Source organism: Podarcis muralis, chromosome 4 (genome assembly GCF_964188315.1).
Source record: "Podarcis muralis chromosome 4, rPodMur119.hap1.1, whole genome shotgun sequence".
NCBI lineage: Eukaryota > Metazoa > Chordata > Lepidosauria > Squamata > Lacertidae > Podarcis > Podarcis muralis.
In genome coordinates, this window is record NC_135658.1 from 29,898,109 (window position 1) to 29,923,404 (window position 25,296).

A 25,296-nucleotide genomic window follows, 5' to 3' on the forward strand; every position below is an offset into this window, starting at 1 on the left:
GTGACACCCCCCCCCCCCATGTGTATGTTATAGCAGAGATTCTTTGTCTGGTTTCCCCATTTTCAAAAGAAGCTCACTGAATATTTAGAATAGATTTTCCCATTTATTTATTACATGACTTACAGGTTAAAATCCAGCAAAGGCAATCTGTATGGCAAGGTCAAATACAAAAACACACATACAATGCACTGCATTGATGGTACAAAATGAAGGCAGTTTACTTGATTTATTAGAAAACGAAAACTATTTTCTGCTGCAGCTACTTTAAAAACGTTTCACTGGTTTTGCTGATTATCAGTTACTTTGGAGAAAACAGAAGAAAAACAAACGAAACCAGAAAAGTATTTCCAAGAAAATAGTATAAAATTGTAAACTTATTTCATCAACTAGCATTTACAATACAGCAGTTTTCTTTCATTGGACAATATAAACCAAACAGAGATTATTATACAAGGTAAAGAACAATTATCCCTATATAATATCACAACACACCAGATGAGATGAGTACAAAATTGGTTCAGTACTTGCTTGTCCATACCTTGCTTCACAGCGATTATTTAAACAAATGCAAACAAAAATGCACAGATACATACACCAAAAGGCATACAAATATGCACATGCACACTGTGTGTGTGTCTGTGTGCATGTGCAGAAAGAAAGAATACAATCCTGGATCACAAAGGGCTAGTTCTCATTAGTAAAGCCTTCCACATGATCATATACACAGGTATGCAACCACACTGAAAAAAAGAAATCACGAACCAGCTCTACACGTGGTAAACTGGCAGCCAACTCCTCAATTTCAGCAGCTGGGGGGGAAGTATAGCTTAGATCATAAGGTTCATTATGTGCAATGCATGGTTCAGACTAATCTTTCTCCATGTAGTCAGATACCTGCTTTGATTACTGTACATAAATCTGGCATATTTGGCATGTGAACCATACCACAGAAAACACCAGCGTCGTGCACCCACTTTTTCCTCATATGAGGCTGGATCCACAAGTGACAAAGGTCTCTGGAAAGTACAGGCTTTGTATTGTAAACTGGGAGTCATCATTAAGATTCAGTATTACATGCACACATATATACAAGGCTTATTTATATTTCCATTCATCTCTGTATTTGGTTTACAACTGTATATGCCATACCATACCAATAACAGAGAGTTGAAGTAATTTAAACTTTGAGATGCAACTTTTGACATTGTGATGTGGAATATAAGCTCACAGATCTATAATTCAATTATGTAGAATGTGATTTTAATTACAATGTGAACACTGCTGCCTTAGTATTGCTACTTGCTCATCCGCTGGTGGAAGGGGATCTCTGGATGTGGCTCCAATGTTCTCTCATACATACAAGCCCTTGGATGATTAACTTAAACAAGGAAAAACAGTTGCCCGGCAGTTCAAAGCTTCTTTCCACATGCAGGAATGGAACAATAGACCTTCAGCTATTTATTTCCCAAAGCCAAAAGCCTATCATCTATTTTAACTATTCATTTTAAACACAGATTTTTTTAAAATAATAAAAAAACAGGAGTAAAGGTTTTCAGAAATAATTTGACTTAACTTTAATGTTTGAACTCCCTGTTCCCCATAAAACCTAAACTGAGAGATGGAGGAAACTTTGGGAAAACTAGCAAAACAAACCTCCAGTGCCTGTGAAATATCCAGCTTAATTAATTGTTAGCATGTTACATTAACACACTTAACAATCTTGTGGTTTTGTAAAACAAACTACCAGATTCTGGTCACTGGAGCTGCAGCATGTGGACAGGACAGCCTTCCCTCCTCAGCCATGATCTTGGTAAAAACTGTGCCCCACATCTTGCAGGGCAAATAATACAATTGTTTCTGCATTTGCATTTTGGAATTTCTACCCACAGAAAACTGGACTTACAGGACTACTGTTAAATGGTAATACTTTCCAGGCACTGAGGAACTTTCATTTTACAAGTGAATAGAATCTCCCATGAACAATACTCAAATTACAATGTTGTGTGAAACTTGTAAGGTAAGGCCTGTCACATCCCTTAGAAGAGCTCATATAGTAAAACCTGGTATGGTACGCACTGTCTAATAATTTTAAGAACATGTATCTGCCTCCACAGCCCAAACAAAGCTATGCAATATAAGGCTTGTGGCAATATTTTACAGTAATAGGAGAAACAATATTGAAATATTTCAAACACCCAACCCCCGAAAAAACAACAACCCAGACTTATGTCATTACATTTCCTTCCTTCTAGATAAGTGGTGCCAACACATTAGGAACCTATTCTGATCTCCTATGAATTAAAGTACTAGAATGTAACCGGAAAAGGAAACATACCCAGCTGATCTTATTCCCTTTGCCTGTTTCAGGTACAATATCTAATGGTTTGGAAAGTAGCTGACATTATAGGTTTCTTTTGAACTGAACAGACTCTAATAAAACCCCCTCTGTAAATATCAATATTTTCAGGGTGGAATGACTCCAATAGCACAAAGAAAGCACCTGTAGTACATCTTTCCCCCTTAATCACATACTTAACATGTGATAGTGTTGTACTGTCCTTTGCATTGTGACATACCAAAACACAACTCACAGGGTTTTAACCACTGAAGTTGTTGAACTAATGCAAAAACTTCCACTTGCTCAATGGAACTTCCCCTCCCCCTGTCCATGAGCCCCCAGTCTGCCCCAGGGGGGAACCTCCAGAAAAGATTTGCGAGGGAGCTACGGGGAGAAGAGGGAAGAGAAATTCCACTGCACAATTCTAAGAGCTCGCACTGATGGAACAACTTTGGTGTACACAACCCATAATACCATACACCAGCATTGTTTGGCCATTTTTGTTGCATGTTTGAATAAAAAACCACTTAAGATATTTAACTGAAAAGACAGAAGCATGGCCCATAAAACTTGAGCTTGCCTTCCTGTGTGTGGTACTAATACATTTCCTTATGGTGCCCAGTGATTTGTAAGGTGATGCTGACTATGTTTCTATAGGAATTAAAAAGCCAACATTAAATAATAAATTATTATGTGAAATGTTAACGGTAGGTGCCTCGTTTAAAACGTTACCCAATGTGTAAGCTACAGTATCTAGAAGTAACAATCATTAAATTAAAAGCAAGAAATCAGTGTCGCAAGACCATAATGATTTGCAATAAAAGCACTGAGTTCTTGCTCTCAAAACAAGGCAGTAGAGCATAAACAGTGTTGTAAATATCTGCTTAAGGACCAATCCAGAAGAAATTTCTCCTAAGAAATTTCAGGATCCCCTACTAAAAGAGAGATAACACACAAGCACAAAGGAACGCTTGTACTTCTCCCATTCTAATCAATGAGGCTTACATAGAAAAAACATCCCACTGGATCATGCCCATCATCATAATTAGTTTAACACATACATACATTCACACATACATAATTTCGCTGAGTTCAGCATATTCATTTTTTTAACAAGTCCCCATAAAAAGGAAAATGAGAAATGGCTGATTAGACCCAAATACTTCAATCACCATAGAGATTTCTATTTTTAACTGAGGGGGAGAAAGCTCTGTGCTCACTTTTGTTAAGTGTCTTAAGCCTGCAAAACATGTTCCTATATTTACACCTAACAAACAGGCAAAAAGTCCAAAGCAAAAACAAAAACACATTTCCTAGTGAAAAACCTAAATTTGCAAAAGTGTTTGTGTAGTGTAAATGATATTATAAGCTGCTTAATCTCAAGGGTGTACTTATAGAAGATTGAGTGGAACTCTGTTTGGGTCCCCCAAATGCCACTCCCGAGGGTCAATGGACACCCCTGGAATGGCGTGAAATGGGGTCAGGGGTTTGGAGCAGGGCAAGGAAATGAAAGGAATTCAACAGGGCTCCCTTGCACAGGATTCAACAAGTGGACGTTCCAAGCTATGACAACTCTTTCTTCTTCTTCAAAATTTGTCAACTTCATCAGTTTATACAGCACATTTTTTTATAACGAGGGCGGATTTATTACAGAGCTACGAGAGCTCAAAAAGGACAAGCAGTATGAGCAAAGTGCATCTGGACTGCACTTTATTGTCATAACAATTTCTACCAGTTGCCAACAGCTCTACAGGCAAGGGCTCCTTTTCCAATAAAAACTGGAAACATCAAGTGTTGAGCAGTAGTAAAGATATGGGCTCATATCCAGTGCTACTGTGAGGGGAAAGGATGTGCATGGAAGTTCTTCTACTGATATCCGCTCCTCCAGCAACCCCCTGACCCACATCGTAGGCATTTATTTACTGAGGGTTTCTTCACCCTCAGGAGAAACTTTTCAGTGAGGAAGGAAGATGTATTCAGCAGTGAGAAGATGCTCAGGCTGCCCCTTGCATACGTAACCCTTCTGCTCTCAACTACATATCACGGTGAGTGTTTTGAAAAATAATAGCACCTTTGGACATTATATTTACCCTATCCAATTTTCATCTCAAATGTTTACATAAATTTGTTATCACCTAGCCTAAGAGCCCTTGTACAGAAATCAAGTCACACAAGCACATAACACCATTAATGTTAATATATTATATATGTATATAGGGACAAACGCCGGTGTTTTAATATTAAAATACGCAAAACGCTTTTGTGCAATTCACTAATGTCGGTTAGCAGCTAACTACATTCTCAGGAAAGTGTTAAACCTTCACCCAATCACAAACCATTATGCACTGTTCCATTTTCTGGTTTTTTTTACACAGAGTCTCCTACTGAATCCAAATCATCCGAAGAGAGAGGGCGATACAGGTCCTGTAAGATGAAGTGCAGTATAGATTTGTTTACTGTGCTTGATTTGCTGCACTGCAACTTTACTTCTTAATTTTTTAAACTAGCACCAGAGAGGAAGACCGAAATAAATAAATAATAAAATTCAGCATTCCTGTGATTTAAAACAGGCTTAAAAACAAACTACAGCATATATATATATGAGATAATTTATATTCTGACATTTTACCCTTTGATAATTTTGACATCTACTTAGTGATGGTTTCCTTAAAGCATGACAGTATGCTGAGAATCCTGATAATGCCATAATGAATGCCTTTACATTCCTATTGTTTGTTTCATCTCGCAGAATGTGAGAGAACGGAAGCAGTTTGGTAGAATGGCAGCATAAGGGGGGTGGGGTGGGGAATAGCTGTGCTTTTACTGACGGTCGCCAAGCAACCAGTTCATATGAGCAAAGAGAAACAGAGCATGTGTATAAGTGAGCCTGTGTGCGTGTTAAGACTATCTCCATTCGTTTTCTACTCCTACTGCTGGGATCCTCTGACTGATCAAATAATCTACAAATGCCAGAGATGTGGGAGTATAATAGATGGCCTCGTTCAATCTACACAGCACAACACATGTCTCACAGATATACAGTACAGAAAAATGAAGAGAGGATGTTCAGGAAGAAGAAAGGGATAGAATGATAGCAGCTTTGTTTCAAGGTGAATTACATGGAGGCGTTTGTTTAGTGGAGATGGAGATAATACAGTGTTAATATGACTTGCCATGCCTCCCATGCAACATTGTAGATTGAACAACACTAGAGTGTGATAAAAGGCAAGGTGCCAGTGGCATTGGAATGGGCACAAAGGAAGACTCCACAGGAAAATGATGAGAGAAAACTTAACACAACAGGTACAATACTGTAGAAGGACACATGAGGAAGCCTTAGACCAACTCTTGCCAACCTGGTGTCCTCCAGTTGTTGGACAACAGCCCCAGCCAGAACGATGGGAGTTGCAGCCCAACAACACCAGGTTGGAAAAGGCTCCCTTAGACCAAGGGCTCACCAAGTCAAACATCCTGTTTCCAATGGTGGGCTGTTAGGGGACATTGCCAGTCTTACAATAAACAAGCACACATGGAATTATCACAAACAGCAACAAATATAAAATGGTATGAAACTGATTCTGACTTCATCGATGAGGTTATATACAGGGGTAGCCAATATGTTGCCTGCCTACTAGCAATGGTGTCTGGGGGTGATGGGATTTGGAGTTCAACAACAACTGGAGAGCACAGTGGCATAACACAGTTTGCTGGTGCCCAGGATGGGGCAAGTTTTGTGCTGCCCTGGTAGACTGGGCAGCCTGGCAGGGCTGGGCCATCACTGAGGAAGCTGCCTCTGCAGATCACTCATGCACCAGAGCCCAGGGGACGAGAGGCACAGTAATGCTGTTACTGCAGCTCCTCCTCTCCGCAGCTTCCGCCTCCAGGTCCGGACCCACAGTCTGGTGGTGCTGGGCCAATGCCGAGCAAGTGGCCTCCACAATTCCCTAGTGCCTGTGACACCCTCCCCCTCCCCCTTCAACATGGCTGGCATGTGGGCGGCCCTTCAATGGCCATGAAGAGAAGGAGCTGCCGCCACCCCAGCCCTGAAGGTCTGGGCTGAGCACAGCATACCTCCCTGAAGCTCTGGCCTCAATAAGGGAGCCTGTTGGGGGCACCTTGCTGTGCCCCCTCAAAACTGTGTGTCCAGGGCCACGTTCCTTCTGCCTCTGAGAGAGTACCACATTGGCTATCCCTGGGAGATATATAAAGGAATGACAAACAACTTACCAAGGAAAAGGTCTGTGCTTATCTTCTTTCACTTTCTTTCCTATTTTCCTCTCACACCCTTTTATCATTTGATATCTTAATTTTTTTAGCCTGCACCAACTCTCCAGACAATGTTTTAAAACTATCATCCATAAAATTCAACTGCAAACTGCCACAGGGGATTAAAGAAGCAGATATGGGAAGGGGAAATAGAGGACAAAAGAAACTCCATACAAGATAACAGAGAATAAAAGGCCAAATCATGAAATAAGCTGAAGGCGCTGCCTCATGACACCAACATGAAGAAAGCTTTAGACAACCAGAGGAAAGAGCTAAGGTAATAAATCCCAGGGGGATGTGGACAAGTCCTGTAATCTTGTCATATTGTCATATTCTTCCCCATGACCCAAAGACTTATTTCGTTTTGATTGTTCCAGCAACAAATACTGGAGAGGGGAAATATTTTGGTGTAACAGCTGAAAATTTTCCTCAGGAATCTCTTTTATAACTTCCTCAGCGTTTCTGCTCTTTGGCTTTGTGAGCCTAACTTTATTCATTTATTATTTAATGTAAGCCGCTCAGAGAACTTTATGTTATAGTGTGGGAGCATCTAATGCTCATGCTCACATAGCAATTTATCTGAGAGCCATATTATGTGTACCACTCAGCATTTTCCCCCTGATTAAGCAGTCTATAAATTTATCTTAATAAATAAGTTGGCACCCCACACTTCAAACTATTTAACTTCTGTGCCATAAGTTGATACCAGACAAATAACTTATCTGGAAGGGATTGTTTCTCTACACAGCAGGTGCAAGTAAAATTAATTTATTTTAAAACTGAGCTTTGGAGTGGAATTTAGACAACAACAGAGGAGATGATAATGGAGGCTTCACAACACAGTAATAGTACTCCATTGTTATCTGCACTCCATCTGCACTCAGGGTCATCTTAAATTGGAGGAATTCATGGACATCCAAGCTATATATAGGCCCCAGATCCCTCTTGAAGCTGGTCCAACCACCAGTTCATAATATACTTGGAATAGGCTCTTAAATCTATTTGTGCTGGAGCTATCTCCTTCCTGATTCATTGAGTTAACATAATGCAAGCCCAGACCATGGCAGGAGTTGTCCTCACCACAGCTCTTCCAGACATCAGCACCAAGAAGCCACCACATGAGCTTCTCATGTTACCTTGTAGTACAGGAAGGAGCAGAACTGCTGTGGCTTGCTGCCATGGTGATGAGGTCACGTGACCCCATGATGTCAAGTGCCTCACCCACAAATCACTGCAAACTTCATTTACCAGCAAGCACTTCCTGAACCCTGGGCCTGCCTGTACACTCACATGCTCTACCTGCTATCTTGGACTGGCTGGGTGCAGAGGAGTGGTGGGAGGTGCTAGCTGGGGAACCCCCAAGAGAATCCCCAGGGCAAGAAGGCTCAGAGCCAGGGCATTGGTGGTTGGACAATGATGAGTGGTCAGAGGGAGATGAGGGAGCAGACAGGGAGGAGGAAGCTAAAAAGGCAACAGGGTTTAGTGAGCAGGAAGAGGCTGGGGCAGAGAACAGTCCAGGCTCAGAGACAGAAGAGGATGCTGGAGAGGAGGGGAGGCAGGAGGCAATGATGAGGCGGGCTGTTGAAGAAACCAGGGAGCCTCCCCCTCCTGCTGCTACCTGTTCCCCTCCCCCCAGTCTCCCTGAACACACAGAGAAATGAAGAGCAATGAGATACAAGGCGACAAAGCCTTAGGCTGCTGGAGAGGGGAAATATTTTGGTGCAACAGCTGAAAATTTTCCTCAGGAATCTCTTTTATAACTTCCTGGGGAAGGACCCAGGGGAGGAGCCTTAGAGACCTGTGGGAAGGCAAGGACCTTCAGTCCTTGCAACTGCCTCGTTGGGACAAGGCATACTGGGAAGAATTGTTGTGATCACTAGGCCTGCACTGTTTTGGTTTCTTGAATGAAAAGTTAACTTCACTGACACTGGTGTTTTTATTGCCCTGCACTCTTCTAGAGCAAATCTCATGCCTAAAGAATTTTACTGCAATGCTTAATAAAGGATGGGGTATGCACCAAACAGAATAAAAAAAGAATGGAAGGCAAGTATGCTGACAATGGAATATTACAAATCTTAAAAAAATAATTTCAAATTGTTGCTAATGCCTCATACATTGAGTTGTATTTTATTCATCGTTACAATACATTCATATTAGCCATATTAGCCACACACACAAAGTACCAAGGGCCCAATCCAATACCACCACACCCAGTGCTTCATCAGAAAAACAAAAGCTGTGTTCAGATGACAACAGTATAATATCAGTGGGCAGAAGGGAGAGTGGAATTGCACTTACATGCCCCAGCCCTTCACACTGACCATGCCTTCTGAAGAGAGCTGACATACATACAACCTGCATAAACACAAGCTCTGTTCAGGATCAATGTTTGGGCACCAGAGATCAGATGCACTGGGAGCGATCTCCTTAAATTATCCTGATGCACACTGAATTGTCATTTGAAGATAGTTAGAAATGTGTGCCAAGTTTGCATCTGCTCTGGTACTATTGCCTACATTAAATGGCTTAAAATAGGTGCATCACTGATGTGCACTTATCTAAAGATCACTATTGTTAACAGCATTTTATTAGGTGCCTGGAGGCCACATCAATAAAAGAGATCCATCCAGTAAAACAGGGTGGGGATACTTTATTCTGTCAAGGACCACATTCCCCCAGGTGTAGTCAGCTAGCACTGGACAGGGCCAGAGCCAAAAGTTGGCAGACACCCACTTTTCTGTCACTCTTTCTGATACCACCTTTCCCCATTCCCCCCTCCTTGCTGCCCACGTGAAATGAGGCTGAGAGTCTCATGCAATAAAAGGGCAAATCAATGTGGCTGAATTATATCAAGCAGCCCTTCTGGAAGTTCATAGGAAAAGAGAGAGTTCTCTAAAATTTAACTTGTCATCCTTTCCTTAGGCCAATCAGACATGGATATCATTTATAGAAATAAAACCAGTGTGGGGATGTTGGTGCTTTTGTTTTGGTTATAGATGGTACTCACTGGTCACCTCTTTGTTTTTGCTGCCCATGGCAGCCATTTTGTATTTGCACCCATGACATTTTTGTCAGTATATAACTACAGGCACCTCATTCCCACCACAAAAAGTGAAAAAAACTATAGATCTGTGAGGATATAAGCAGGCTTTATCCATTCTAACAATAATTATGCCATTAATGATGAAAGTGCTTTACAAAGTAAGAACAAAAAGACAAGACCCTGCTCTGAAGACCATGCCACCTAAAATTCAACACAAAGGGGGGGGGGGCAGAAGGAGTGACAAAAGGAAAGTTTAAAAGTGCATAACTTTGTGTTAAGTTCAGCTACTCATGCTTATGTTTAGTTTCAGTATTGAATGGGGACAACGAGATCATTGGGACTCTTTGGGACTGAAAGGAATATAGAAAGGGAGATAGAAAGGATAAATGTTTATGACAAGAAGTTTCAGATTTACCTCTACCTATCTGCCCAGCCGCCAAATGTATCAAAGAGTTCCACCATCCATGTCCTGAAGCCAAAAAGGCCAGTTCAAATTTAAGGAAGGCGGTTAAAAAAACACCCACTATCACAAAATGTTCATGTGAGCAGATGGGGGAAAGAACAAAAAGTTAGTTGAAGTCATTTCTGCGTTTATAATGGTACTTTATTGAACTCATTCTGATTCATTCTCTCTGATTCACTCTGATGTTTCTTTATGCTCCCCAGACTGAACAGAGAAGAAAGAGATAAAAGGGTGCTTCCATTTATGAGCTGGTCCAAAGATACTGCAAAGAGATTTACCCCTCCCGTTCACGAATAGCTAATTAATCAGTAATTGTCTTTAATTTTAGAGTGACAGCACCTTCCATCTTCTTTGAAGGAAGGAGTGCATCAAATATAAACATGTTGAAGAGGCAGGTCTAAAAGGAACAACATAATTATTATACTAACTGTATCATTCCCCTCAAAATCATGGTAAATTTATTAAGAACTTCATGAAAAGCTAGAGTCTAGGAGATAAGTTGAAGCCAGTTCCCTGACTGAAAAGCCACAAACTATGATTGCAAACATTGAAGTCTATAAGATTATGGCCTCATTCAGATGTAATGGCTTAGTGATGTGTGAATCAGCCACAGACATCAGCTCCACTCCTCTCCTCTCCTCCTCTTGGCATCCCAATGAGGTGGAGATAAGAACATAAGAGGCGGCTTGCTGGATCCAACCAAAAGCTTATCTAGCCTAGCATTCTGTTCTCACATTCTGTTTTCCTTTTAGAGGTCTACATGCAGGACATGAGATCAGCAGCACATGACTTTTGTGATTCCTGGCAGTTGCTAATTCAGAGGCATATTGCCTTTGATACTCAAGGTGATATAGCCATTATGACTAGTAGCCTCCATGAATTATCCTCTATGAATCTATCTTACCTTCCTTTAAATCTATCCAAGTTGGTGGCCATTACTACCTCCTGGTAGTGAAAAATTCCATTCTTTAATTATGTGCTATGTATTGCCTTTTGTCTGTCCTTAAACTGTTTTTTAATCAACCAGTTTAGCATTAAGTTTGATTGTGGACAAGCTGTGGTTAGACTTAACTATTGTTAGGGTAGCAAACCAACATGAAACCATGGTTCCCTAAACAATAGTTAAAATTAGCAAATCCTGCATTGCAAAGGGCAGGGGTGTCAACTTGAATAAAATATTGTGGGGGCCCAGGTAAGCCCTGCCCTACATAATCAATCACGTGACACAGTGCACACACACCATTTGAATGGGAATGCTCATCAACTTTGTGCAGGCCCAGACCCATGGCCCCTAAGAGTTGGCTCCTATGGCAAGGGGTTGGACTGGATGACCCTCTTGGTCCCTTTCCAACTCTACGGTTCTATGATTCTATGATCCCACTTGCCTCTAGTCCATGGGTAGGCAAACTAAAGCCCGGGGGCCAGATCTGGCCCAATCACCTTCTAAATCTGGCCTGCGGACGGTCCGGGAATCAACGTGTTTTTACATGAGTAGAATGTGTCCTTTTATTTAAAATGTACCTCTGGGTTTTTTGGGGGGCCCGCCTGGTGTTTTTACATGAGTAGAATGTGTGCTTTTATTTAAAATGCATCTCTGGGTTATTTGTGGGGCATAGGAATTCATTCATCCCCACCCCCCCAATATAGTCCGGCCCTCCAAAAGGTCTGAGGGACAGTGGACCGGCCCCCTGATGAAAAAGTTTGCTGACCCCTGCTCTAGTCTAAACTATAGTTGAGTGCTGGTATCAGGCTCTTAGTAGTTTTTTTTCATCTGAGGGTGCCCATTTTCTTTATCCTCACCACAGCTGACACTGCCCATTCACTTGCCTCTTCTCCTGGCCCAATTCACATCACTTCCCAGAGGGGAAAGACAAGATACATCCTGCTGCTCCTCCTTATTCCTCCCCCAGCATATTTGTTCAACATTGATAAGTAAGTAGGCAGCAAGAAGACAGGCAAGGGACATGTTCAGGAGGTTCCAAGGACTGGAATTGAGGCCCCCTACTGATGAACAGGCCTCAACAGGTGCCTGATTAAACCCTGATGCCTTCTCCAGCAGTTACTAATCATAGCTATATCATTCTCTCACAACCAACCTGTAAGCTAAACTATTTATTACATTTATTTCTCACCTTTTTGTCTAGGGAGCTCAAGCTGACCCACACAACATTGCCAAGTGATGTCCCATCTAGATATTGACCAGACCCAATCCTACTTAGCTTCAGCAAGATTTCTACATCATGTGCCTTCAAGACCATGCCCTGGATTATTAAATTAGTTCAGCCAAAACACAGAGAAATGATGGGCCTAGCCATATTAGTAAACAGAAATGAGAGACATGAGTGTGCTGTCTTAAGGAATACTTTTTTAGGATTCAGAAAAGTAAAGGAGATACCTCTTCCAACTAGTTAGCGTCAATCGTTGAGATACCCACAACTTTGACCTGCCCTATAATAATCAATATAATCAAAGGTGTTTTGTACTACTATGTTACAAGCATGAAAATAACTGCTACAATTATTTCAGAATGATTATTGGTTTATGCACATTGACATAGGAGACTAAATAGATTCTTCTAAAGTCTAATAATGGTGATGTTCTCATGATGAACACGGGAATGAGTATAAGGAAACCTTGGGCTCAAATGCTCTCCCTCTTCTTTGTGACCAGGATAAGGGCTATGACCAGTGGTTCCCAATTAGCTAATTGCTGAGGACCCCCTATTTTTCAAAAGCCAAGCCACGGACCCCCTACTTTTGAAATTTTTGATAACTCTATGGTAGTTACCTCTGCAAAGCAATTTTTTGAACAAAATGTGGGGTAGCCCCTAATAAGCAAAGGATTTTAGGTATACTAAAAACAAAAAAGACCATAAATTTGTGATTATTACCAGGCAAAAATTACAAAAAATTAGTTGGGGGCAGGCAAGGGATGAGGCCACAGACCCTCTGGGTGCGTTCAGCGGACCCCCAATTGGGAACCACTGGCTTTGACAGTAATAACTTTCTGTTTCTCTTGAACTTGGTTTCTCATTGAGTATGAAAGTTAGATTGTAGTTTATACTACATATGGTTAAGTTAAACAAGCCAGCTTCACAACCTGTGGTTTGAGGATGGCTAATTTTGAATCTGAGAATTAGTGATTTAGGATAGTATTCAGCTTAGTCCTATTTAGAGTAGTTGCCTTGAAATTAATGAACCCAAGTTAGTTGTGTCCAGAAACAATGGATCTACTCTGAACAGAACAAGCACTGAATATCACCCTTAACAATGATCCTCACTTTGTATGCAAAGACAGACCAAGTTTAAGGGAGATGCTGCCAATTTTCCTCCTGACCAGATGAAAGCAAGTGAGGGAAGGGGAAAGCATGTAAGTCCAAGGCTCACTTGGCCTTGTTCCAGTTCAGGTGTGGCGTGCTAAACCATTGTTTAGTGTGTTGTGCAAATGCAACCAGAATGTGCAGGTGTATTTTTTCGAATACTTTTTGTGCATTGATAAATTGTTCTTTCATTATTTTTTACTACTCTTGGCTTGAGGGGGACATACTTTTGTCTCTTTTTGCACCATTGTTTTGAATGAAGGGTGGAAAGGGCATTATTCTTTCAACAGAGAAACGCTTTGCAATAGATCATTAAAAATGTAGCATCACAAAAGGAGTACATTTCCTTAGAGAGAGCTCTTTCACAAATGCCAAGAAGGGCAGTCGTTTCAGTTCAACTGTTGTTCCAGTTTATACAACAGCTTCTAAACAAGAACTGTAGACAAGCTATTTTGACCAGGCATGTTACACCTGTAAGAACAGTGGTTTTCAAACAGTCTTCCCACGAGCCCTGGAGTTTCTTCTAAGCTTATCAGGGGAGGAGTAATGGACTGCCAAAGGCCCAAGAGACAGATTGTCCTTCATTACCCTGCAAAATTCAGCTACAAGAAACTGTTGGGTGTTTTCCAGGTTGGATTCAGTTCACATGGGACAGCAGAGAGGCCCAACAGATTTGGCCAGAACACTGCAGAAACATGTTTTTCTGCAATGTCCCATGGATCTGTGATCTACCTGCAGGGGTTCCTGGGATGCTTACAAAATTTCACTTGCCCAATTTTCTCTCTAAGGTTCCAGGTCTTGGGTGTGTTTGTGATACCAATGCATTAGTTATCTGTGATTACTTTGGATTAGATTTCTAGACCTTGTAAAGACAACCACACATGTACAGCTCTTGCCCCAGCTTTTAGTTCCTTCCATTTTCCCCACAATACTGTTTTTTCTTACTGTTATGCTATGCACATGAACAATTGTACAAATTGAAACAATACTCTCAGAGTTCTAGGCAAACATTCATATACATGAGAGCATATGCTCAAAAATATTGCACCCAGTGTTTCAATGCACACAATTGTTTCTGCTTATCAGTGCAGGGTGGGGGAACAGTATTAATGGGAACAAATGGGAGGCTCCAAAATGAGCAAGCTGTGCGTACATCAGGTCCTGAGGCAATTAATGCAATTTTCCAGGCGATGGGATATGGAAATAGGGCAGAGCAGAAGGCCAAGCAAAGCATTGGGTTGGGGTGGGGAATTCCCTATCCCAAGGGATTTCTCAGCAGATCCCTAAATGAATAAAGTTTGAAAACCACTGCAACAGATTAAGCTATTTAGTATCAAGGTATTCTCTTGGACACTCTTAATAACCACAAGTTTCCTTACCCTCTGTTTCCGCAGGCTTCCTGGGCTGGTGGGAGAAGGGCTTGGAGACTTCCCAGAGCGGGGAGTAGAAAGCTGGCTACCAGGAGTTCCATTAACTAGAAGGACAAACAAATAGATCAGATATGTGCATCGCTGGAACAAAAAACTATGCAACGTGCAACAAACATGATTCATATTAACCAGTTATTTCTTATATTATAAGCATTAAATAAAGTAGCTCTCAAGCAAGCACTCTCCACGTTACGATTCAATACTAGCCTGCCTTACATTGTGCTTAGATGAGTGATCAACTAATTGGTATTCATTGTGTGACCTCAACACCGATGAAATTAAAATTATTGTACTCAACTGTGGAGTGCTTGTACATGCAAAAAGATGCAGAGCCATATGCTTTCCCCACCCTGCTGCTGCCTGCATAAAATCTCTTCCACTCCTTGCTGTATATATGTTTCTTAATCTATTAGAAATTTAAGATCACTAGTATATTATAGACAAAATAAAAACAGTGTTGGTACTAATAGGTTACTACCTTGCAGAAGTGTCTACATAGCACCTTTGACCCAAGCATTATGGGTTCTGCCATTTCTAACAATGTTGCCCAATACACCTCAGTTACTCTCCTCTAAATATGAATGGCTCTTTTAAATGGTGGAAACACTTGTTACGGGTAGCCTTTTCTATTTCCATAAAATCTGCTGTAAAACGAAGAGCAAAAACCTAGCAGAGACAGAAGGCACAGCACAGAGCACCTAAGCAAAGGATGCTAACGATGTAGTGAAAAATCACATAGATAGAAAGAGAAATGCTACGGAATAAAATGTCTCCTCAGACACACCACTGCTAGGTTACAATCCATATTCATCAGCAACAGGAAAGGGGGTGGGTAGCGGCAACTACCAGACATCCGAACTCTCCACCTTGTATTAATATTTACATGTCAGGATAGTAATAAGGCATTTAACTTACCTTCTATGAGTTCTAACATGGACACAGACTTAGTGTTTAATCAGATAATGCCAAGCAGGAAAACGTTTGCCTTTGTACTACACCCAAGCAGCAGCAGAAATGGGAAGCGCTGGGATTAGTTAAGGATAGCCAAAGCTGCTCACAGTGAGAGCTGAATGAGATGCAGGATTCATAAGCCGAAGCCTTTTCTGCGTAAGGCTGACGTCTTCCGAGCAGCAGTGGGAGGTGCAGGTGCTGTCTTAGGGGCTACATCAAAGGTGTCAATTAAGCACAATGCCGCGACTTCAGAATGCTGAGCAACTGCAGCCCCCACTCTGATCGGCGAAGCCCCAAAGCCTTAACCATCTTACATGCTGCACACTGAATCATAATGAGGTGCCTTTGGGGGCAATATACTAAATGACTCATGCGAAAATCACAATGACAATAACTCTTGTAAAGCCACAGCTGACTGGCAGTCTCACAACTGCTAAACCCATCAGAGAAAACTGGATTTTTGGAGGTTTGTGGGGTGGAGAAGGCGTTCCCGCCCCCATCTGCCATATATTCAGAGTGATAAACACCGGTCCCGAGATGCTAGTGCGCGATACGTTATTTCTTCAGCTGAGACAAGAAAAGGGATTGGCATGGTAACTAATGGTTACAAATTCTGCTATATGTTAGCGCTCATCCTTGAAAGCCTATTTCTTCCCATGCATCGGCTGTGGTATGGGAAAGGCATGTAGTTAACAGACAGTGTCAGCTAGAACGATGAGGAAAGGTTTAACCTGTGCTTTGGGAAGTCTCTTGTTTTTCACAAGCATGAAAACAGGATTTTGAGTGAATGGATGCCAAGGACAAAGGATTGTGAATCAGCACTCATTCATCAGTGGTATTAAATGGAGTGGAGGAGTACACCTACACGTGGATTTTTAAGAGGCAGGCTAGTCTAGTAAAGGATGAAAGATAGAAGCATTCCAGCCAGCAAAACATTACTAGCAAGATTATAAACACCCTGGGCTTGTACATAATTTCTCTTTCTTTAAGTTCATCTGGTGCCACACATACATGTTGCACATAGAAAACCTCTAACATTCCTTTGAGGGTCCTGAATGAGACTACAATATGCCTTTGAAGGCAGTTACAGTATCATGCCACCCAGGGTGCAGCATAAGACCAATTCATACTATTACAGGTTCTTTCTCCATCATCTCCAGTTTCAAATATTCTCAGGTAGCAAGACTGGGAAACATCTTAGTGCCCAGAGAGTGCCACCAAATAACAGTTTGGGGCTAGGTGGACTAAAGGTACCCATGTAGTATACTCTAGATTATATGGTGGATTCCCCTCCTTTCTCACTCAGCCTGATATCACCGCTTTACTAAAAACCAATGGAAAGAGGTATTGGAAAATGAGTTTTATGGTCATCATTTCATCAGGAAAACCAGGACAGAGACCAATCCCTCATCTCCAGTTTTCAAGGACCTGTATGCTAAGGAAAGCCATATTTATTAGGTAATGCCAACACTCTCAGTGGTGCTCTGAGACAACTTAGAACTAGTACATGTCTTTTTCGAGAAGTATTTTAGCACTGCATCCTACAGAACCTTGTAGTTCCATAGTAGTCTGTAGGTGCAAAATGCACACAGATTTTGCATTCTGCCAATGTTTTTGCACTCAGTTTCCTTCACAGATATTCCACTTGGGTTAAAAGGTGTGTGTGTGTGTGTGTGTGTGTGTGTGTGTGTGTGTGTGTGTTTTGGAAGCAGGCATCAGCAATAGTTGGCCTTCAGGCGAAACACCCCACTGACTCCTCCACTGTCAGATACTGATTGCCACTCCAGTTTCCAAACTGCAGGCAAAGAGAAGTGTAGAGATAGTGGCATTTGTTGGAAATGAATTTGTTGGTAGTACACTTTCCCCAGCCTGGTGCTCCTAGATGTTATGGACTACAACTCCCAACAATCCAAGCCAGCATGGCACGATATGAAGGCTGCCTTAAAGGTAAAGGGACCCCTGACCATTAGGTCCAGTCGTGACCGACTCTGGGGTTGCGGCGCTCATCTCGCTTTATTGGCCGAGTGAGCTGGCGTACAGCTTCTGGGTCATGTGGCCAGCATGACTAAGCCGCTTCTGCCAAACCAGAGCAGTGCACGGAAACACCGTTTACCTTCCTGCTGGAGTGGTACCTATTTATCTACTTGCACTTTGACATGCTTTCGAACTGCTAGGTTGGCAGGAGCAGGGACTGAGCAATGGGAGCTCACCCCGTTGCGGGGATTCAAACCGCTGACCTTCTGATTGGCAAGTCCCAGGCTCTGTGGTTTAACCCACAGTGCTACCCGCATCCCTGAAGGCTGCCTTAGGGGTGCACATATCCTCACTGACTTCTCAATGTAGTTATTTGGGATAGGTAGTTACTAGCCAGGAGACAAAGCCTTCTTGCTTGCCTTACCAGTTATGTTGAAGTCTTACTCACTGAGGATGACAGTAAATACTTAAAGCCAAAATAAAATCCTATGTATTGATTTATGCTCATTCTGGGTCTCTGACATTTTCAGACCAAAGAGCAACCTAAACGGAGGATGTAGGAACATGACAGTCTGCTTACTAAATTTCCTTGTATTGTAGGGTTTTAATTTAAAGTTGTAACCATTTATGTCACAACACACTAAGTTGGAATCTATGGCTCTAAAACAGTGACACCTCAACCTTCACAGCAGGGCCCAACAATACATATTTAAAAGCACATATTTATTATCTAGGATAATCTGCCTGTTTTCTTAGAAAAAAGCAGCGACTGCACATTGTACTAAAATTATATTGCTTTTTAACAACTGCTAGTTAGAGGGGAGAACATTTTGTACTTCTGCTGAAACATGCCTGTTCAGTTGTTGTTGCTTATTTACTAAAATTGGTTGCCAGACACAATAGAGACTAAGGACGGGGGCCAAGATGCTAAGGGGAATAAAGTAAAATGTGTTTAAGCAAAATAATAATAATAATAATCCAAGAGCTGTTTTTTAAAAAAGTATAATAATGAAAGCAAAGTGCACAACAAGTGTTTACCACACCTATCAGCCAATCACCCATTCCCACCACCCTTCTGAGTAATACCCCTCCCCACCCTCTCACTATATGTAAGGGTCTGGTGACTTCTATTTCAGTGTATCTGAAGAAGTGTGCATGCACATGAAAGCTCATACCAAGAACAAACTTAGTTGGTCTCTTAGTTGGCTACTGGAAGGATTTTTTTTATTTTGCACAACAACCATTACCTTAAATGACACAGACGACATCCTTGCACCTAGCTATGTATGCCAAGAGTATTCTGCAACATGTTTTGTTTTGTGTGCTGTTACAGCAACAGAACCACAAGACAGATTGTGTAGCTCACAGCTAAGCCTATGTTCTGAGCTGATCAGAACTAATCTAGACATTCAGATTTTGTAACATGGCAGACAGGTTATGCATAGGCAGATTTAAGGGTGTGTGAATTGTTTGGTCACACTGTGCTCTGAGCCTCGGGAGCACCACAGGAGATGCCGCAACTATGATTTAGAATGGAGGGTGAGAAGTGGGGGGGGGGGGCTCTGAACTTTGGCATTGCACAAGGTGCCATTGAAATCTGAGACCCCCAAGGTCCACCACTAGGTTATGGGAATGTACCATCTCAGAATACAGGTGATGGTGGAGGACAAATGTTTGAATGGTCCCCAGCCGTAAAGTGCCCCTGATTTTAGAAAGCTAATATCTGGGCTCAGATCCATATAAAAATTGGGGAACCTGAGATGTCTCCATAGCCAGGGGTTGGTACAAAGTAGAGAATGTATGATGAGCTGGATGGACACACTGGTCTGACTCAGCCAGGAAGCTTCCTCTGTCGCAGATCAGACTAAATACCCATCTAATGCAGTATTGTTTACTGTCACTGGCAGTTGCCGTCAGAAGTCTTAGGAAAGGTGTTCACCATCACCTGCTAAGACACCCTTTTAACTGGATATTATTATTTATTAAATTTGTTGTCACTTTTAACCCAGAGTGACTTTCAACCAAACAAAACCCGCACAGGTACATTTAAACCAAGGGGATAGGGAATACATTAAAAACATCCTGGCCACTTCTAAAAGGCCACAGATAGTTAAAGGGCAAAGGAGATGGTGGTGGTGGTGATGCCTAGAACTGCAAAGCATGCACTCTTCCACTGAATAACGGTCTCTTCTTGGGGGACAGGTATCTGACAAACTCCCTCAGTAGAGATGGGTTTGGGCAACCTGACTGATGCTGAGGAGATACAGCCTTGATCATTCCCTGTATAAATCAGATGTGAATTCAGGAATTCAGTGATTCTTTATGAGTGGTAGCATATACCATGAATCTGCAATGAGGATTCTTGACGTTGGGGTTCCTGAAGCAACTTATTCCCAGTTCTGGGTATAAATTAAAGCTGAGGCACAACTGGAAACAAAACTGTACTTTATTTAACTTTATCCCACTCAATGAGGGGTAATCCCTTGACTAGCAAAGGCACAATACCATAGTGCAAAAATGATATGGGTCCAGGCACAGCTCATGACAAAATTCAATTAAAAGATTGATTAGTTTATGTCATTGGTTTCACTGGGACTTGGCCATGATGATTTTTTGTGGGATCAAGGACAGAATGTGGAAACTGGTGGAAACAAACCACTATCAGGAGAAACAGCTGGAGATTCTGCTTTACAGATCAGCCAATCCACTGAAGCAGAAGGAAATCAACTGAGCAAACTAATAATAGTTTTATAACCGTGTTTAAAATCTATGCTATACACTTCTTGTTGTTTAGTCGTGTCCGACTCTTTGTGACCCCATGGACCAGAGCACTTCAGGCACTCCTGTCTTCCCCTGCCTCTCACAGTCTGGTCAAAGCTATACACTTAGCCATATTTAAATTTAATCATCCACCCACATTAAAAATATGAAAACTATTGCAATCAGTTCAAGGTATTCCATGACAACTCGCATCTTGCAATCATATAAACTAATGGCTATATGTTGTTATATACTGTAATAAATATTTCACAGCGATTACTTTTAAGACAATGCAAGACACCATTTAAAAATAAATCCATTTGGTGCTGGCCTTACCATGGAGCTATCACACAAAGCAGTTGCTTTGCACAGAATTTCTTTCATATATCCCCTCCCTCTTTATACCACTAAAAATGGTCTCTAGTCCAGAGCCAAAGGGAGAGAAGAGAACACCGTTTATTTATGGTATTTATATATCACCCAATTAATTATGTCCTCTAGACACAGTTCAAATTTTGACATGGTTCAGTTTTGACTGACGTGAAAATGTCCAAAAACAGCAGTGGTGAAAATTAATTTTGACATCTCTAGGACAGCTACAAGTATTGTATCAAGTGTCAGGGGATTACATCCCAGCCTATTCAAATATACAAGGAAGGTGTGGAAAGCTTTGTGATTTGTAGACCATTCGGCAACAAAACTGTAGTCAAGTTAACCGCTCAGCTTCCCAAGGAACTGCACCCTATTGAACCTTGACTACTGAATTTGGCTCTACCTAGTGCCATTTTAAAAATATATATAGAAAAATAGGTGCCGGAGCTCGCCATGAACTTCTCCCTTGTTCTTTTAGAATGGCAATGGTGCCCCACCTGCAGGAAGACTTATAATAGGCTAAGGGAAGAGTCTGAATGGGAAGTTGATCTTAAGGCAATGGTGCACAGTTAACTCACTGTCCCAACCTATATACAAACACAAGCAGTGTATAAGGAGAAAATGGGGAAAACAGAGGGCTTTTTTTCCTTCTAGACCTGTGTTTTGAGAAATGTGTTTTAGGATGGCCTGAAAATAAATATATGCTTTTAAAAGAATAATCACAACTTAAATGCGAGGAGTGCCAGTTCTATGAAGATGTATATTTTGTTCATTTCTGTTTTCATGGTTACACACAGTTTTAAAACTGGTATGGGCAATAATCAAATTTATAAGACCATAAGAAAAGCTTGATGGATCATGCTACTGGCCCATTTGGTCCAGCATCCTGTCAGTGCATAAAACTGACAGGTAAACAACAATAATTGTAACAAGCCCAGAAAACAATTACACAACAGAAATGACAGTCCGTACAGCAGCAACAAAAATATATTATACTATGTAATATTCTGAATATCCAAGGAAATTACCTTCCCACACCAAAACCAGTCATATGTTAACAAAAATAGAGACACTGGCCTGGTTTGAGTGATGTTTTATGGCCTACATAGCCAGCAAAGGGCATCAGGACCAAGTGCTTCCTTTCTGTCTTGCATTAAGCCTGAGTTCTCAGTTACGTCCAAACCAGGGAACTCTAGTTAAATGCAGTTAAATACTACTACTTATCAAACCTTTATTAGGCATTATGCAAATAAAACCATAAAAGAGAAAATAGCATATAAAAGCCTTAAAATATATATAGAAAGGCAGCAGTTGGCTACATACATATTTATATATATACATATAAAATCAGTGGTTTTCCTTGTTAACCTGCTCCTTGGAGGACTGCTACCAAAAACTCGGCTACCCCCGCCGTTACCCTTTGGTCAACGTCGGATAGGCAGAATCCCACACATTCACCTTGCTGGGGTTCCAGACCACCCAAAAGAGGGGACAGCACGCGTTGACGGAGCGTACTGTACAATGGGCAATGAAAGAGAATATGCTCTACAGTGTCCGGGACATTCATAGAACATCTGCAGAATCTCTTGTTTCTGGGAATGTTTTGATATCTTCCCCTGACAAATGCTGAGGGAAAAACATTCAAACGGGCCAGCATAAAAGCCCTACGTTGGGCTGGGATTATTAATTTAGTGACATAATTGGCTCTGCTATCTAAGATATTTAAATCATAGAATATGGGGGAGCAAATTTTGTTTACAGCTGCCATAATATTTTGTCTCTCGACATCCTTTAGTCTAATTAGGATATTATGGAAAATGTATTGCTCATTAGAATTGTACAGGGGCTCCAGCTCGATGCCTAAAGATTCAATCTTTTTTTCGAGGGTTAGGGTTAGGTAAAACCTACATAACCAAAATAATTTATTACAACTGAATAAAAAGTACATATAAATGAACACTGATATGAAATCTTTAACAGGCTGATTCTGATATTTTAAGTTACATTATTCCAGTTTTTAATATCCGTTAAATCTGAGTTCCCCACTTCAGATGTAACAGGGAACTGTGGTTTAATACAACCCAGAAATGAAGCGGTGTTCAAGGTGAGAAGGAGCACTGCCAATTCCCAGCTTTATGAACCACGGTTTATGAAGCCTGGAGCAACTATGCTAAGCAGGCCCTTGAAAGTTTGCCTTCAATAGTGTATTTATGTAAAGTTACATAGACTCCTTTACCTGAGCTGGTGGATGCTGGAGATTTGCTGCGTCTAGATGGACCAGGACTCTTGGTAGTGCTCCTACGTGGTGTTGAAGCTATTTTGGTATAGGAAGTGGATTTCACTACCCGACATTCTGAAAGACAAAGAAACAGCATTCAATTAGCAAATTGTGGACAGAACGTGCATGCTTATTTGCCTTTAAATTCCTTCATAAAGAAATATACACAAGTATCCTAGTCTCCAGTGGGAAATTAACTGTTAAATCAAGAATAGACAACAGGGTGACCTCCACATGTTCCTAGACTCCAACTCCCTTCATTCCTGAACACTGGCTATATTGGCTGGGTCTGATAGGAGTTGTAGTCCAGCAACTACTGGAGGACAACACGATGGCTACCCATGTTAAACAATGACCACTTGTACATCATATCAAGGTGCAGCTTGCTTTTAAAATATACTCCCCCATCGCCAACACTCTGCATTGTAATCTTGTGTCAGTGGATGATACTAAATGTCTGTCATACCTAGATAATGTTGGGAATCTGAGGTGAGATACCCATGCAGTGGAAGTTGTGTCCAGTTCCAGTCACTACACAGAGGCAGCTTAAGGTCCAAAAGGGCCTTATCTTCTGCTGCAGAAGATAAGGCTCAATAAAACAGTTCCTGATATTGTTACATCCAACTTGTAGACTTTTGTAGATATAAACATGCAAGTACAAAGTATCTCTGTTGTTCTGGCAATTCAAGATGGAACACAGACAGACTCACTCACTTCACAAGACTGACCCTGACACACACAGCACAAGACCCCAGACAGATGAGCTGACATGCCTTCATCAATTATATAGTCGGCACTGGGCCATTACCATAACAACTGGATCGGCTGACACTATACCTGTTGGCTTCGCTCATTCACGGAGTTATTTATGCTCATGAAGAAAATTAATCATTTCCCTATGATGCCGCTCATGGATTCCCCCAAAGAATTCCTGGAACTGTGGTTTGTTAAAGGTGCTGAGAGTTGTTAGGAGACCCCTCTTCTACTCAGAGAGCTACAATTCCCAGCAGTCAGTTCTGATATATGAGAAAGTGTTTAGGCCACATAACATGATGCAGGTTCCTATCTGCAAATCAGTCATGAGTGGCTTGAAGAAAAGTGAAACAGGTTTGTTGCCCTTACATAATTCTCTGGTGAACTGCAGCTTACAGCAAAGCACACAGAATTTATCACGGGCAGAAGGAAACACTCTAGTTCTCAGTGGCGTAGCGTGGGTTGTCAGCACCCGGGGCAAGGCAAGTAATTTGCGCCCCCTAACCCTTGGATTTTAGCACTCGAGTGCAAGCGCGTCCCCCCAGATGTTGCTCCTGGTGCAGCCGGCCCCCCCTGCACCCCACGCTACGCCACTGCTAGTTCTTCCTAAGAGAAATCAGTAAAATCAATGTGCCTATGAAACTGCCATCCCATGCGAGACTAAGATGTTCAGGTTAGAATTTACGTATGCATACACAGCTCTGTGTTATGCCTGAAAATGGCTCTTGGACTGGGAATTTGAGAAATGAAGTGTCCATTAAAGCCAACATATTGCAGTCATGATGAAAATTAAAAATAAATCAGCAGACAAATCAGGTAAAACAGCAAGAAGAAAATGAAGTGTGGGTATTTGGCAAGATGGTATTTAAATGAAATGTTGTGTACTGCCAAGGGAACCTTAGGTTTGAAGGGTGGGTTTTAATATACTTCTGATGATGATGGTGATATGGAAATATATATGTATGCTAGCCTTCAGGGGAGGATCTACCGGTCTGGGCTTACTAGGCACTCTGGTTGAAGTTTCACAAGTTCAATTTTTGAAAGCTCAACTCCATCTTGGAGGGCATCTCCAGCTTAACCCCTGAAGGTTGCTGCTATGACTTATCATCTCCAACTGACCAGCACTCTCTGCTTTGATCAGGACACCTCCTGGGTGAGAAAACCATCAAAGCTATCCACTCCTGGTGCTGAATCAAGGACCGCTTTATCTGTGACCTGTGCTCTGATTGACTGAGTGTCAGCCGTTGCTCAGTCCAATATGGGTAGGAACCCCTTAAAAATGGGGCTGTGGTATGAAGCCCTGTCTCCATCACACCACGGATTCCTTCACCTCAGGGTCCATCGTCCAT

The 25,296-nt window shown here is 41.6% G+C and overlaps 1 protein-coding gene across 5 annotated transcripts in view; it reads right to left on the minus strand.

Annotated features, from left to right (window-relative positions):
- The window catches only part of DCLK1 (doublecortin like kinase 1), a 206,843-nt gene that overhangs the window by 57,530 nt on the left and 124,017 nt on the right, over positions 1-25,296 (minus strand). For 3 of the 5 annotated variants that reach the window (XM_077927145.1, XM_028726504.2, XM_077927144.1), the window contains exons 5-6: positions 23,153-23,269; positions 14,809-14,903 (exon numbers count right to left, since the gene is read on the minus strand). In XM_077927145.1, the coding sequence (XP_077783271.1) occupies positions 14,809-14,903; positions 23,153-23,269 (212 nt within the window). Of the gene's footprint in view, positions 1-90; positions 4,763-14,808; positions 14,904-15,774; positions 16,209-23,152; positions 23,270-25,296 lie in introns of those variants that run through there. The other 2 variants (XM_077927146.1, XM_028726503.2) reach the window with 2 other exon arrangements.